The 14,821-nt window shown below is 64.7% G+C and overlaps 1 protein-coding gene across 7 annotated transcripts; it reads right to left on the reverse strand.

Annotated features, from left to right (window-relative positions):
* Positions 1-39: 39 nt before the first annotated feature.
* MUC4 (mucin 4, cell surface associated) lies at positions 40-14,024 on the reverse strand. 7 transcript variants are annotated; one of them, XM_080604340.1, is made up of 27 exons: positions 13,735-13,931; positions 9,806-13,309; positions 8,998-9,137; positions 8,590-8,754; positions 8,351-8,506; positions 7,996-8,126; positions 7,590-7,678; positions 7,084-7,470; positions 6,859-6,978; positions 6,459-6,661; positions 5,673-5,751; positions 5,327-5,497; positions 5,044-5,145; positions 4,602-4,838; positions 4,164-4,298; positions 3,853-4,031; positions 3,587-3,746; positions 3,412-3,510; positions 3,035-3,217; positions 2,880-2,953; positions 2,552-2,616; positions 2,122-2,318; positions 1,749-1,917; positions 1,493-1,663; positions 854-891; positions 617-714; positions 40-421 (listed from the first exon to the last, which is right to left on the reverse strand). In XM_080604340.1, exons 1-27 carry the CDS (start codon positions 13,781-13,783, stop codon positions 365-367), a joined length of 7,158 nt encoding a protein of 2,385 aa, XP_080460466.1. In that variant the 5' UTR covers positions 13,784-13,931; the 3' UTR covers positions 40-364. The 7 variants fall into 7 exon arrangements, 6 of the variants coding, with proteins under 6 accessions (XP_080460466.1, XP_080460465.1, XP_080460467.1 ...); XM_080604339.1 differs by having other exon boundaries at positions 3,587-3,770; XM_080604341.1 differs by having other exon boundaries at positions 617-891; positions 3,587-3,770; positions 13,735-14,024.
* Between the last annotated feature and the right edge of the window lie 797 nt (positions 14,025-14,821).

Below are 14,821 nucleotides of genomic sequence, written 5' to 3' on the forward strand. Positions count from 1 at the left end.
AGCTGTGAGGTGGGGTGCGCACACTACGCAGCAGCATGCTGTCATTTCACATTTATTCTGTTCATAATGGGTCATGATCCCTGGGCCCAGCTGTGCCGTGCAGGGGCACACCAGACAGACTCACCCATGGATGACCCCAGTCACTTCTGCAGGTCCTCAGCAGAAGGCGAGACCCCCGCTTTGCTGACTCAAGCAGCCCCCCCAGCAGCACAGGCACCTCCAACAGCCCCCAGATGCGATGCACCATGCCCAGCGGGCACGTGCCCGGAGCCCCCCATCCGATGCTGCCCCTGCCCCGGGCGGGCACGGATGCCGGGACCCCCGGGAGCGGCCATGTCTCGCTGCTGGGGAGGCTGCAGGGAGGCTACGGCTGCAGGGCAGGTTGGTTTGGAGCCCTGACCTGGGGTCTCTTGATCCTTATCTGCAAAGAAGAGATGGGACAAGCGGTGCTGGTTTTGCTACGAGCCCCAGTAGCAGTGCAGCCCCTGACGTCCCTGATGTTTTGGGAGCGGGCACCGCAGGGCAGCTCCGATGGACTTTGAGCCCCGGGACAAGGACATCGGTGCCCGGCCAGGCCAGCGCCACCCCACGCAGGGGGCAATAACCCCAGGCAGACCTGGACGGATGGGTCGATGGCCTGGAGCTGCGGCTCCCAGAGCCTTCCTGAGCCGTGGGAGCGGGTGCTCTCTGCTCTCTCTGCTGCCTTCGTCAGGGCTGGGGTGGGGGAGAGGAGCAGAGCTGGGGGGCACCGGGGGGCACAGAGCCACCCCAGTGACCCAGCATGTGCCCGAGCTGGGGAAGGGCTGCCTCACAAAGCAGAGGCAGGCTGGGTTGGGCTGCAGGGTGTGCTCACAGGAGAACTGCCGAGGCCTCCAGAAGGTGTCCTTGGTCCTAGGAGAGGGGCACAGAATGGGGACAACGGGTCAGGGGAGCTGGGAGAGCCCCTGCCTTGTCCCAGGCCCTGGCGTGGGGAGCAGTGACTGAGTGTGGGGTAGATGGGGCTTCGGGACAGGGATTTAAGGGAAAAAAGCCCCTGCTATTGCACACACACACCGTTTCTTGCCCTGCCCCAAGTACAAGTGACAGCCAACACTTCCCTGCCCAACTCTTTCCAGGGGACCATGAGTTTCAGTGGAGAACATTTGGATGGCATTCAAATTCAAGTCAAATGGAAAGCCCTTCTGTAACCAAGCACTGGGTGGGATGAGGAAGAAATGCAAATAATCTCTGACACGGGGGCAAAAAAGGAAGCTGAAATCACCCCACTGATGTTATTGTACCAGGTACCTGCAGCAGGGGCTGGGCCTTGCTCAGCCCCTTCCCCAGGGCAGCAGCACCCTTTGCCCTTTTTTCCCCAGGATGGATTTTCCACTACATTTTCATCCTGGCAAACCTCTTCCTGAGGCCCAGCCAAAATTCCCTGCTGCTCTCACACCCCACAGCACCCATCCCGTGTGGGTCCAGCCCCCGCTGCCCCGAGCCCCTCACTCACCCCCAGGGGTCCCGGTGCCGGCGGCGGAGGCGCAAGGCGAGGCAGGCGGCGGCGAGCAGGAGGCAGAGCAAAGCCAGGGCCCCCAGCAGGATGCCGAGGAAGGCGGCGAGGCTGACGGCGAGCTGCTCGCACCGTGCACCGGCCGGGGAGAAGATGGAGAAGGGGGTGCAGCTGCGGAGGGGACGGAGCCAAGGTTTGGCTGCGGGGAGAGGCGGCTACATGGGGTGGCCTCCACCGCGGTGTCACTGCTACCTACCTGCACGTGGGGCCCTCGGGCAGGTGCTGGCACCGGCCGCCATGCTGGCAGTAGCCCTTCTTGCAAGGGGAGATGCAGAGGAAGCCGGAGGTCCCCACGTAGTCCAGCTGGTAGCCTTCGTAGCCGTACAGAGCGCAGGAGAAGTAGTGCCTCAGCTCCGCCACCGTCACTGGCGAGAGATGGCACGGGTTTGGCTGTGTGGCCCATAATTCGGGGTGTCCATGGGTTTTGGGGCAGCATCCCCAGGTCCCCCAGAGCCGGATCCCTTGGATGGGAATCACCACCGAGCCCTCTCCTCCACCCCACAAACCCCAGGGCACGCCGGGTGGCAGGGGATGGGCCGTGGGGACACCACGGTGCCGGGGGCACTCACGTTTCACCACGTCGGTGACATTGTCCAGGTGCAGGTGCTCAAAGAGGAGGTGTGTGCCCACATCCCGCTGTCCCCGCCGCCCGTTGAAGGCGCTGACGATGGCCCCCACCAGCTCCTCGTTCAGGAAGCGGATCACGGAGCCGCTGCTGCCGTAGCTGAACTCGGCCACCACGGCGAAGGCGAAGCCAGCAGCTGCCCTGCGGAGAGAGGAGCCGGCTGCTGGCATCCCCGCCAGCACTGAGCAGGGCGGCCAGGATGCACCGTGCCTCAGTTTCCCCACGTGTGGGCAGGGAGGGAAAGGAGGGGGCTCATTACTGTAAGGTATTTCCAAGGGTTTAACAGTTTTGGGGCTGGATAAATAGAATCCTGGGTGGCCCAGGGGGAAATGCCCTTTGTGCCCCAACCCTCGCCTCGTCTGCTCGACACTCACATGCGGGTGATGTTGGTGTTGCTCTGGAAAGCCTTCACCTCCAGGGAGCCCAGGATGGCCGAGACCTGTGCCGAGGGGTGTGGGGGAGTTAGAGGAGGGGCTGTGGGCACCGTGCCCCAGCCCCAAGGGCTTCTTGGGTCTCGTTCCTGCCTTGGGGACCTGGCATGTGGCAGTGGGGAGCACATGGGAAGGTGACAGCCATGGCCCAGGAGCTGCTGGGATGCCATGGGAGGGGATGCACGGGGTGCAGGAGGCACGGGCACCCCATGCCGTGACATCCCCCCATCCCTGAGCCACAGTGACACCACGTCCCCTGCCAGCTACGTACGGTGACATTGACTTCCCCAGCTGTGGCATTTTGCAGAGCCCTGACCCGCAGACACACACTCCTCCGGGGCAGATCTGCCGGGCAAAACCACAGCGGTGCCTTTTGTGCCCCAGGGCTGGCCGAGCCAGGATGGGGCACGGGGCACAGGCACCCACCTGGGCTGGCCGGGGGCCGAAAGTCCCCCCCTGCCACCAGGCAGCGATGGTCGGTGAAGGCCGGGGGACACACGCAGGTGGGCGTGCAGGAGGAGGGGTGCAGGTGGCAGCGTCCCCCGTTGCTGCAGAAGCCCTCGGGGCAGGACTGGGACCCGCAGGCTGTGCCACAGCCCGGCCCCTCGCCTGCGGGACAGGAGCAGGGGTGACACGGGGACACCAGTCTGTGCCCACACGGCTCAGGGGCAGGCACTGGTCAAAGTGCACTGCTCCATCCTCGCCGCTCCCACGCTGCGCTGCCTTTCTTCCCCTCTTTTTTTTTTTTTTTGCCTTTTTTGGGGCCGAGATCCCAAAGCACATCTCAGGATGCCATCACTCACCCTCCACGCCAGCTGGGCAGGAACAGATATAGCTGCCCACGGTGTTGGTGCAGGTGCCGTTCCCCGGACACGCCGTCCCCTGCGCGCACTCGTCGATATCTGCGGGGACAACGCTGCATGGCACCAGGCAAAGCCCTTTGGCACCCCATTCCTCCCCAAAGCCAGCCCTCATCACCTGAGCAGTGCCTCCCGTCACCCGTCAGGCCGGGCGGGCAGGGGTCGCAGCCAGCGAGCGGGTCGCAGCCCACCCCGGGGAAGCACCCCTGGGCGCAAGGGTCCGGTGGGTGCTGGCAGAAGGGACCCGAGTAGCCGTCGTCACACCTGCAGGCTGCCAGCTGCCAAGGGGACGGGGACACCGGCTTAGGGGACACGAGGATGGATGGGAAGAGAGGATGGTGCCGGAGGAGCTTCCCGGCACGTGGCGCTGCCCCATGCTGTTACCTGCAGGGAGGAGCCGTTGACAGTGGCCGTGTCGTTGTAGTCGCACTCGTGGCTCGTGCGGCAGCTGCAGAGGGTGAAGCTGAGCTGGAGGAGGGCGGCGAGGTGCTGGGAGCCCACGGCCTGCAGGGTGACGCTGAGCGGGGCCGTCCCGCGGGGCTCCCACGTCAGGGTGCCGTTCTCTACATGAGCCAGAGAAGGAGGTGGGCACGCAGTGGGGGTCACATCCCTGTCCTCCTGGAGGGGTTCCCCCTGGAGCCCGGTGTCTGTGCGGTGCCCATCCTGTCCCGGCTGCCCGCTGTCCCCATCCCTACCCGAAATGTTGAGCTCCGGGGAGATGTGGGGGACAAAGAGCGCGCCCGGCCCCTCAGCTCGGTACTGCCTCGTGACTCGCTGCGTCCTGAAGGCTGTGAGCGACGGGTCGCCGGTGATGACGGGAGGGAAGGCGTCTGAGGAAACAGCAGCCCGGTGTGCTTGCCGTGTGGCCTTGGCATCCTTTGGCTCTGTGTCCCTCTTGGCCAGGAGGGGACAGACCCCAGGCAGGTGTAGCTGTGACCGCCAACCAAAAATCCCCCCTAGATGGCATCTCCAGGGCTGGAGAGCAGCCAGCCAGGCAATGCAACTCAAGACCTTGGTGGCATCTATCCTGCTGGTGGCACCTCCCAGGTGTGGAGAAAAATCCAAGACCTTGGACCTCAGGAGTCGTTATCCAAGCCCATGCCCTCGTGGAGCTGAGGACCTGCTCCACTTACTGAGCGCCGTCTTCTTCTCCTGGAAGTCCTCCACGAGGCTCTGGGTGGCCAGGCCCAGAGTCACGTCCCCCGTGCTCAGCGTGTCGTAGACGCACTCCTTGCTGCCGTGGCACTGCGAGGCTGCCCGCTGGTACTGGCTTTCGTTCTCCTGCCGCAGCCGAGACAAGAAGATGGGGGTGAAGTTCTTCTCCGGTGTGGCCAGGGGCTGGGCGAACAGGCTGTGCTCTCCAACAGCCCCTGCAAGAGAGTACACCGTGGGTAGGGCCTTCGGTTTTTAAAGTTTGTTCTCTTCAGGGATGGTTTACATGGAGCAATGAAGAGACCAAAGGGTTCCCTGGCACCAGTCTTGCCGAGAGAAATGTCCAAATCTCCCTAGCCAAAACATGGCCAGAAGGTGCTGGAGCGTGGGGATGGCGAGGGTGGATCCCAAGCCCAGCCTTACAGGTCATCCCGTAGCTGAAGATCTCCTCCTCGCTGCTGTTCACAGGGATGATGGTTCCGTTCGGCATCTGGAAGTCATCTGCGGGGTTGTTGTCCCACACACCTGTGGGAGCACCACCGCAGGATTGGGGTCCCCTCTCTGGTGTCACCAAGGGACACCCAGAACCACGCTCCCACCGCCTCTGCCGCCCGCTTTGGGGTGTGAAGGGGACCTTGCACCCTGGCCCTGCAGGCATGCCGGAAGAGAAATGAGGCTGCTGTGGCCCAGCTGGCAGTGCCCTCACCCAGGAGGCCCTTGGTGCTGTTGCGGTACCGATCCGGCAGGCTGCACACCGCGCTGAGGAGCCCGGCGCTGGCTGAGATGGAGATGGAGACGGTGCCGTCAAAGGTGGCCATGACGGAGGAGGCGTTGACCAGCAGCACCCCAGGGCTGTAGTGCACCTCGGCACCCATGTCTGCAAGGGGATATGAACACAAGGGGAGAGCCCACGTGAGTCTGGGTCTGAAGTGATGCCTCTGAATTCGGGGAGGGGAGCTCTCCCCATCCCCCTGGCCAGGTCCCCGTGGGATAGGAACACCCCTCAACCCCCCCCAGACACACCGAACATTTTAACACCACCTCCTGCTCACCTTGGGAGTAGGAAAACTGGATGGTTTGGTAGTTCAAGAGGACTTGGATGTCACCCTGGCTCCCCAAAGTCCACTCAACCTGCAAATGGCAATGGATGTCCCCATCAGCCCCTCCGCTCGTCCCTCCCCACCTCCTGCTGGGGACGTGATGCTACACCCCGTCCTTCTCCAGCCCCAGCAGAGATATTCAGGCCGGGGGCCGTGCTGGCACACTCATCACCCAAATGCAAATGCAAAATTGCAAATGCAATATAATGCAGCTTGGGGGGTTGTGTGGGTGAAGACGGAGAACTGCCCCCTGCGGCCACCGTCCCGGGGCACATCCTGGCTGCCACCGCTGCTTGGCTGACCCTTGGAACATGGAGAGCTGCGGTGGTGGGCTCCAGGCTCTCTCCTGCTGCTCAGGGGCTCCTTCTGGTGACGCTGGGAGATGTTGCTTACTGAAATGGGTGCGGGGAGCAATTCTGCAAAGCAAGGAAGAGCACGCACAGGCACTACCATGTCCAAAGGAGACCGGTGGTTGGGGTGCAGCGAGAGGGCTGGAGCAGCCCGTGTCCCTGCAGGGCTCCAGGCCCATGCTGGACAGCTTGCAAGAAGTGTCAGAGCCGTGCCTCGTTAGTCTTAGCCCAACCCACTGCCCTTAGCAGCTTGCTGGGCTGACGGGAGGTGGCAGGATGTTCCTTTGGTCCCGAGCACTTGTAGGTACGTGCAGATGCAACATCCAAACTGCCCGAGGGACCTGTCCCGTTAGATGCTCAAACCGATTCCTCGGTCACTCCTACTCACTGTGGTGGTGGTGCTGGAGACGTACTGGGCAGTGAAGGCCACGAAGTTGGTGGCCTGGGCTGTGCCGGTCCGGGCCGTGCGCCCTTGCAGCACGAAGCTGCTCTGGGCATCGCTGACCTGCAGCAGGACAAAGTCCCCGAGGCCATTGAACGTGTAGGTGAGGCCATCCAGGGTGGTGATGTGGGGATCCCCAAAGGCACTGGCTGGAGTCCGAAGGAGATGGAGATATTTTGGGGGGGAGGAAGGAAAACGAATGCTGGTGTCATCGCATGGAAGAGGGCAAATCACAGTGCTCAGCAGTCTCCATCAGGATGCTGTGAAGCGTGGGTGCCTGGCACAGGGACCACGTATGGCTGTGCCACCTGCCCCGGCACAGAGGATAGGGACCCTGGGGACTCACCAGGGGTGGGCGGCACGTATCCCTCGCAGCCGGTCCTCGGTCTCTTCTCGGCAAACCTGGTGCAGAACCGGGGCTTCCCCACGCGCCGGCAGCACCACTCGAACGCCTCCAGCTCCTTGTCTGCGGGAGGAGGGCAGATGGGTGCCGGGACCCCGCTGCGCCTGGAGAGCACCTGGTGCACGGGGGGACCCTGTGGGTGCTTTAGGGAGCACTGTGCCCACTTACCGGCCGTGGTGTGGGTGGGTGGGCTCCAGGCTCTCTCCTGCCAGCCCTCCAGAAAGCTCGTGCCTCGGTACACACACCGCACCCCAGCACCCGCCTGGCTGGGGGACGCGGTGCGCAGCACCCTCACGGCGGTGTCTGCCGGGTCTGAGATGTCCCGGGGGGTGGCAGCCGCCCCGGCTGCGGGAGGGGGCTCAGCCCCACGCTCAGCACCTCTGCTCCGGCGATAGCGGGGGTCCAGCTCGGCCTGGGGCCGCGAGCAGGGGCAGGGTGGCAGCTCCGTGCTCCAGGTGGCCGGGGCAGGCTGTGCCTGCAGCCACGCCAGGCACCGCAGCCGGTAGTTCACCCGGCCGCGGCTGTCCAGCCGGTACAGCCACAGCCCCCGCACGTCTGGGGGGACGACAGGAGAACAACACACACACATTGGAGCTGCAGCGACCACCAAAACCCCACAGGGGGGTCCTGACACCATCCGTCCCCCCACAAGCCCCAGACCAAGGGTGTTGTACCGGTGCCAGAGCTGCGGTGCTGGTCGGGTCGGTACTTAACAGCCGGTGGCTTTTGAGTCAGCTCGTTGTTTTGGGCATACCCATCGCCGCTGTGTAAAGAGAGCGGGTCTGGGGTTAGGGTCGGGTTGGGGTCTCCCTCCCACGTCCCCCATCACCGCTGCCTGCCAAGCAAGAAGGGGAAGGGCTGCGGCGGGGCGATGGCTCGGCACAGAGAGCCCGGCAGGGTTCCAGGCTGGGGGGCTCCGTGGGTTTTCCTGCCAGTTTGCAGAGAGAGGGTTTAAATGGGATGGGGTTACGCGAGGTGGGAGCTGGGCTCTCCTGGGCTGGAGGCCTCTGATGGTGAGGCCCAGCATGGTGGAGGAATACAAGGTGCCCCAAAACACACACAGACGTGGGGACACGGCACCTGGAGAAGCCGATCAGCACGTTCCCGGCTGCCAGCCCGGTGTAGTCCCACCTCATGCCGCCGTCCTGGTACAGCAGCAGGGCGAAGGACTGGTTCCCGTCGGTGGAGAGGACGGCCTGGTACGTGCTGGTCTGTGGGAACCCACAGCGCCCCATTAGCACCCCCAGAGCCTCCCTCCCCTCTCCCCGAAGCACAGACCGAGGGTGCAGAAGGATTGAAATATAAAAATACATCGTGCCCTGGTGTGGGGCTGGGCAAAACCAAAGCGAGACCCCAAATACCCCATCCGGCTGGGCTCTGCCATGCCCCATCGCTGGTGGCTGTCCCCTTTGTCACCTGGCTGCCCTGCGCTCACCTGAGCATCGTCCTGCTGGGACGGGTACGCCGGGGCCTTCTCCCACGTCACCTTCAGGGTCCATCTCGCTGTGTATGGGGTTTTCAGGTATTTCTCAATTTTCGCCTCCACATCACGGACGAGGGGGTCTCGGGTAGAGCCGAGGGTGGGGTACTCCTGCTTTTTGCAAGGGGGGGTCGGTGGGTGAGGGCTGATGGGGGCACTGGGATCTCCGGGCGCGGGTCCCCGGCGGCCCCGACCTGGTACCAGGTGGTGCCGACGCCACGCGAGAAATCTGCGTCCTCCCAAAACACGGCCACCGTCGGCAGCGCCTCGCGGCCGCTGAATCCCCAGGCAGGCGGGTTGGGGTTGGAGGGGACGACGTTGTCCGTGGGTGGGAAAATGATTTGCCCGTTGTCTGTAAACTGACCAAAATCACCCATTAGGCGCTGGCACCCGGCTCCCTGGGCGGTTCCCCCTGGCCTGGGGGGATTTTAATCCCTACTCTGCACATGTGCAAGCAGTAAATGTCTATTTTAAGCTGGGAAAAAATAACATTCAGATTAAATTAGGTTTCTGTTCCATTTTTGTGTCTCTGTGTGTGTTTTTTTTTTTTTTTCCTATGGAGCTGTACAGCCCTTACACGCTCTGCGGCCACAGAAACTCACGTAGAGGGAGTCACGCAGCGCCTTCCCGAAGGGGAACCCGATCTCCGGCTTGAACAAGGGGGAATTAAAGTCCACCGTCCGCTGGATGCACTCCGTGTCACCTCCCTCCGCGCCGAACGGGTACAGGGACACCGCCGGGCCTGGGACGGGCAGGAGATTAATGGAGAAGGTTAGAAACGATTAACTTCTGCCCCAGCTTTCTCGCAGCCAAGACAAGCATGCCCTCGTGCCGTGGGATGCAATTTTAGGAATGACAGACGAGGAGAGCTCCTCCGGAGAGCCGTCCCCCAGGGTGCCCCCGCCCGCCCCGATCCTGTCACGATTTTTAACCCAATTTGGTCTCGGGTGACTCAAGCAGGGCTCGCATCTGGAGGAAATGAGCCACTTCGGTGACTCCTCCAATTTTGGGCTGGAATGCCGTGAATAATGAACCTGACGCGCTGTGCCCGGCACGTCCTAAGGCGGGCGGGGTGGGGGGGCTATGTGCCCGCAGATGCTTAACCCTACAAACCCCGCTGCTTCCCGGGTGGGATTTGGGCAAAATTCTGAGCAGGTATTTTGGTGACTTCGCTCGCTTCAGCTGTAAAAGTTAAGGCAAAAAAAAAAAAACACGAAAAGGAGGAGAGCTGGGATGGGGAAGGGGTGCAGGGTTTGGCCCCTGCAGTGGTGAGCGGGGAGCTAGGGATGCACAGACGGGGACGAACCCCCCAGGGCTTTGGGGCTCTTCCTACTGTGACCACGGTGCTGTGCCAGCCCACAGCCCCCTCCTCTTCATCGCCTTAAGGAGGAAGAAAATCGAAAAAATTACCGAGCCCGTGGCTGGGCTGGGGCTCAGACAGCGGGTGTCCGTGGCTGGCAGTGGTGTGAGCAGGCGTCCTTGTTGCGGTGGCCGGTCCCCTCTGTGTCCCCAAAGCAGGAGCTGCCCCGGTGGGGCTGGTGGCTGCTGGCGGGGTCCCTCCGGCCAGGCTGGGCACGGCAGCAAACGCAGGGCTGGCATCGTGGCTCGTCACCCTGCCCGGGGCGGTGGGGACACCGTGGGTGACAGAGGGGGACGGGGTGCTGCCGGTGGCCTTGGCCATGGCAGATGTGGTGTGCCCGGTCACCACGGGGGTGTCCCTGCTGGGGGAGCCAGCTGACGTTTCGGTGTCACTGGAGGGGACGGGGGCTGTCCAGGATGTGGCTGTGGCTTCCCATGTATACGTGCTGGCAGTGCCCAGCGAGGACGCCCCGACAGAGGGCTTGTCCTCAGCAGCTGGGCCATGGGTGCTGCTGGTAGCCTCGCTGGGTGGCCCAGGGGGGACACGGGGGCTGTACAGAGCGGAGGTGGTGCTGGAGGCAGTGGAGGAGGGTGCTGTGACCGTGCTGAGACCAGCATCGCTTGTTCCTGCTGCCGGACCGGTGGCACTGGTGCTGGGTGTCACAGAGGATGCCACCACCGCTGGACTGGTGTCCCCAAGCACGGGAGGGGACATGCTCACATCTGGCTCAGCCGTGCTGTGACTGAGGACAGGGGATGGTGCTGTGACCGGCTCCGGAGCTGTGGGTGACACCGTGCCTGCCCCCGCCACAGGGTTTTGGCTGCCCGGTGCATAGGGTGACACCGGGGTGGCCCTGCTGGTGCCTGGCTCGGCACCCCCAGCCGCAGGGGTGGGCAGAGTGTGGGGCAGCCCCACAGCCCCGTCCCCTGAGGTGCCCAGGGATGTGTCCGTGCCCCTGCCCACCGTTGGCTGAGCAGTGCTGTAGCTGTGCTCCCGCGTGGCCGTGCTGGGCTGAGCAGTGCTGCTGGCTCTGGTTGGGGGTGACACCGATGGAGTTGTCCCCACGGAGGTGTTCCCACCGCTGGGCGCAGCTGTCAGGGCATCCCCTGCAGGACTTTCATGCGGGGTCGAGCCTGGCGCTGCCTGCGTGGTGCTGCCGTCTCCTGCTGGCCGGGACCTCCCCCCGGCTCCCTTGGTGGCTGTGGTTTGGGCAGGCTGAGCCGTTACAGGTGGGGGATCCTGGCTGCCAGCGGTGGTGCCGAGGGGCACGGCTGTGTCCGGAGCTGGGCTGGGCTCTGCTGTGGCCGACGGGGCCGAGCGACTGCCTCTGGGGACCAGGAGGGGAAACCTCGGCAGCAGCTCGGTTTTGGGGACGTCGGTCCCTGGGGTGGATGGCTCTGGTGGTGGCCCGGTGGTGACGATGACATGGCTGGGAGCTGTCCCCGATGGGTCGGAGCCCACACCCGGGGACACCGTCCCCACTGCTCGCCCGGCGGTGCTGCCATCGGGACGGGCAGTAGGGGCACCCAGCGCTGGCAGCAGGGTGGCTGGGGACAGCGGGGAGGTGCCTGATGCCACCTCCGGGGGGCTGCTGGATGGGGACACCCCCACTGCCACCCCTGCAGTGGCACTGCTGTCCCACGGGATGCTTGCCCACGGTACCTTAGTGGTGCTGAGTGTCCTGGGTACCCCTGAAGCAGCTGGGGTGGCACTGGAGCTGCCATCCCATGCCATCGCAGTAGTGTCGCTGCTGGCTGGTGATGCTGTCCCCAGCCCTGCTTCACTAATTGGAGTTTTGCTAATGAGGGCAGCTGGCTGGGTCCCGGTGCCATACCCTTGGAGGGAAGACGTCGGCTTTGCTCCATCCGTGAGGGACAGGGACGTGCCCACGCTGGGGCTGGCCGGAGGGGATCTGTCCCCATCCGCCTGTGCCGTGGTGGTCCTGGGGACTGCAGAGGAGGACCCAGGGGAGAGGCCACCACCAGGGAGTGACACAGCAGGGGCTGTGCTGGGGACCTGCCCTGCGTCCAGCTGCATGGGGGTGTCCTCGGTGTGCAGGGCGGCAGTGCCCGTTGTGGCTCCATCACCAGCGGCCACCAGCTCAGTATTTCCCAGGGCTGGAAGCGGCGCGGTGGGGCCGTGCGCTGTGGCGGTGACATCCAGGGCCACGGCTGGTGGTCCCAGGGACGGTGTGGTGGCACGGGGACGGGTGGCAGGGTTGGATCCGAGCAGCCCAGCTCCAGCAGTGCCAGGGGCTGGTGTCCCTGGCTCCGCAGCCTCGCTCACAGCAGCAGTGGCAGGAGGAAAGGTGACCGCTGCTGAGGATGCTTCTGGGGGGACTGCAGGCAGTGGGGTCCTGGATCCTTCTGTGGCTGCATGGAGAGGACCCCCGGTGGCTGCTGACATGGTGGGGTCGGTGACATGGCCAGCCAGGGCTGCTGGTGGCTCCACGGAGTGGCCCGTGTCCCCGGGGGAGGCCGGCGAGATGCTGGCTGCAGTGGCAGGAGGAGAGGTGGCCGTGTCCAGCTCTGGTGTGGCCTTTTGGGACGGGAGCGCAGTGGTTGCGAATGGCTCAGCGGGGCTCTTGCTGATGGCAGGGGGTGCTGTCCCTGTGCTGTGTTCGACACGGGATGGCACGGTGGTCCACGCTGTCCCCAGCGTCCCCTCTGCGGTGACAGCACTGTAGGGCTGCGCCAACTCACTGGCATCGGTCGCTTTGCTTGTGGCTGAGGAAGATGCTTTTGTCCCCAGCACCGGTTGAGCAGCAAGGACAAGTGCCACTGGTGGAGACAAACCTCCGCCTGGTGCTGGGACGTGACCCGTCAGCGTACTGGCACCACCTGTAAGTGCTTTGGGCACGGTCCTTTGCTCTACAGGGGCGGCTGTTCCCGGTTTTGGCTCTCCAGCAATGTTCTCCAGCCCCCTGAACACCTCCGGAGCCTGCTGAGGGGCAGTGCTGCTGCCTGATGGCACTGTTCTGCCTGTCCCCTTCTCAGTGGGGACAGATGGAGCTGGGGACAACATGGCTGTGGCTGGCCCACCGCCGGTGAGAGCCACCGCGTGCCCTGCTGGCACAGGGGACAGCAGCTGAGGGGTGGCAGGAGCTGGAGGGACACTGGGCGGATGGCCAGCAGGGTTCGGGGAGGAAAACCCAGCCCCTGCCTGGGGAATATCCCGTGCTGCCAACCCTTCAGAGAGAGCTGCTGTGCCGGGGGGCTCCTCCTCCTCCTTGCTGGAGCTCGTGGGGACCTGTGCTGCCGTCACCTCCGTCCCTACATCACCCGCGAGGAGGGACAAGGCGCTCCTACCTGCGCCCGGCGGCGTGTGCGTCGCGCTCGGCAGTGCCGGGACGAGCTCCCCGGCAGGCAGGGACCTGCTCCGAGTGGCGTTACCTGAACTGTCCCCGGGGACAGAGGGCTGCTCCGGCGGACTGGCTGCGCTGCTGGGGGACACCTGGCACATGCCCAGCCTGGCCACGGTGGGTGACACGTCCGGAGGCAGCTCGGCGCTATCGGCCGCACGGGAGATGCTGCCCGGCTCTGCTCCTGCAGCCCCTGGCAGGGTTTGCAGGTGAGCGAGGGCAGGACGGGCACGCCAGCCCTTTGCTGCATCGTGGTTCCCATCCCTCCTCCCCACCGTGCCTGGCTGCTTCAAGAAGGCGTCCCCGTGCCACCAAGAGCAGCCCCGGCACCGCAGCCGGACAAACACCAAGAGCGAGGCGGACACCCGGCGCTCGTGCCTTCCCCTTGCACAAATCCCCCACCTGATCTGCGAGCCGATGGAGTGTGAACGCCTCGCACCAGCACTGCACACTTGGAAAGTGGGGTCAGTTTTGGGACTGCTGGATGCCACCGTTCATGGCTCCAGCGACCTGACCCCAGAGCCTGTCCCGCGCCCCCGCTGTGGACACGCAGAGCGGCCGGCACCGTCACAGCCCGTCACCCGTAACCCAGGTGGGATCGGCCACCCCGGCACTTACCCAGCAGCACCCAGAGCCCCCAGCTCCAGAGCGGCCACCAGCACCCCATGGTGCGGCAGCAGCAGGCTCCCGGCGTCGCTGGCACCTCCCGTGGCTCCCGGTGTCCGAGGGGAGTGATGCAGCGGGGCGGCCCCGCCGGCGAGCACTGCCCTGTGCCAGCCCTCCTCCCGCTGCCACCAGCGCCACGCGCCCTGCCCCGGGGCACCGACAGCTCCCCATTCCTTAGGGGGTGGCCGTGTCCCAGCCCTGGGGACGTGCTGGTGCTGGGGGACACTCCTAGTCCTTGCTTTAGCCATCGGGAGGCTTTGGGATCTTACCTAGACCGACCCCATGGTTGACACCCCAAGGGTGGGGGCATCTGTAAGGTCGATAACTGCTGGGGGCTACCTGGTGGGCTGTAAGAGGACACGGGATGGTGAGAGGGGCTGGGGTCCCCAGCACTGCTGGGAGGGGGTGCTCCCCCCCAGCCCGGCACCCACCCCTCCCCGTTTGCTGCCACGTCCTGGCCACGCTTGACCAGGCAGCCGATAACCCCTGGCACCCGTGGGCTCGCCGCCAAGGAGGAACAAGGAAGGGAGCAGCTCCCACCGCCTCAGGGTCCGGCGCTGCTTAACCCTTCCCCATCCCGGGGGCATGGCATCGCCCCCCCAGGCCACGCAAAGACCCGGTGGTGCTCATCCCACCCCTGCCCGACACCCATGGCCGTGCCCTACCCCAGCGCACTGATGCTTTGCTGCTCGGGGGCGATCCCTGCTCATGCAGCCCCCCCAAAAAAAAATCCAGTCCCGGATGCTGCATAAGCCCAGCTGCCCAAAAGGGACCCTGGCTATTAGGGGGGCTCTCTGGGGGTGGGGGCAGCGCATGGGGCACCCCAACTTTGCCCCCGAAGGCGCGGGGCGTTGCGTTCAGGGCTGATGACCTTAATGGAGTCCTTGCGTGGGGGGGGTTATCTGCCCATCGGAGTGCATCCCATTGCAAACACCCACGCAGATCCGTGCCGGGGGGGTTGTTCTAACATGGGCTGGGCCGTCCCCTGGCTCGCAGGTCACCTTAAACCAGGGGAAGGATGGCGAGACTCACCCTGGCG

This window comes from Anser brachyrhynchus (genome assembly GCF_964034855.1).
Source record: "Anser brachyrhynchus genome assembly, chromosome: 9".
Lineage (NCBI taxonomy): Eukaryota > Metazoa > Chordata > Aves > Anseriformes > Anatidae > Anser > Anser brachyrhynchus.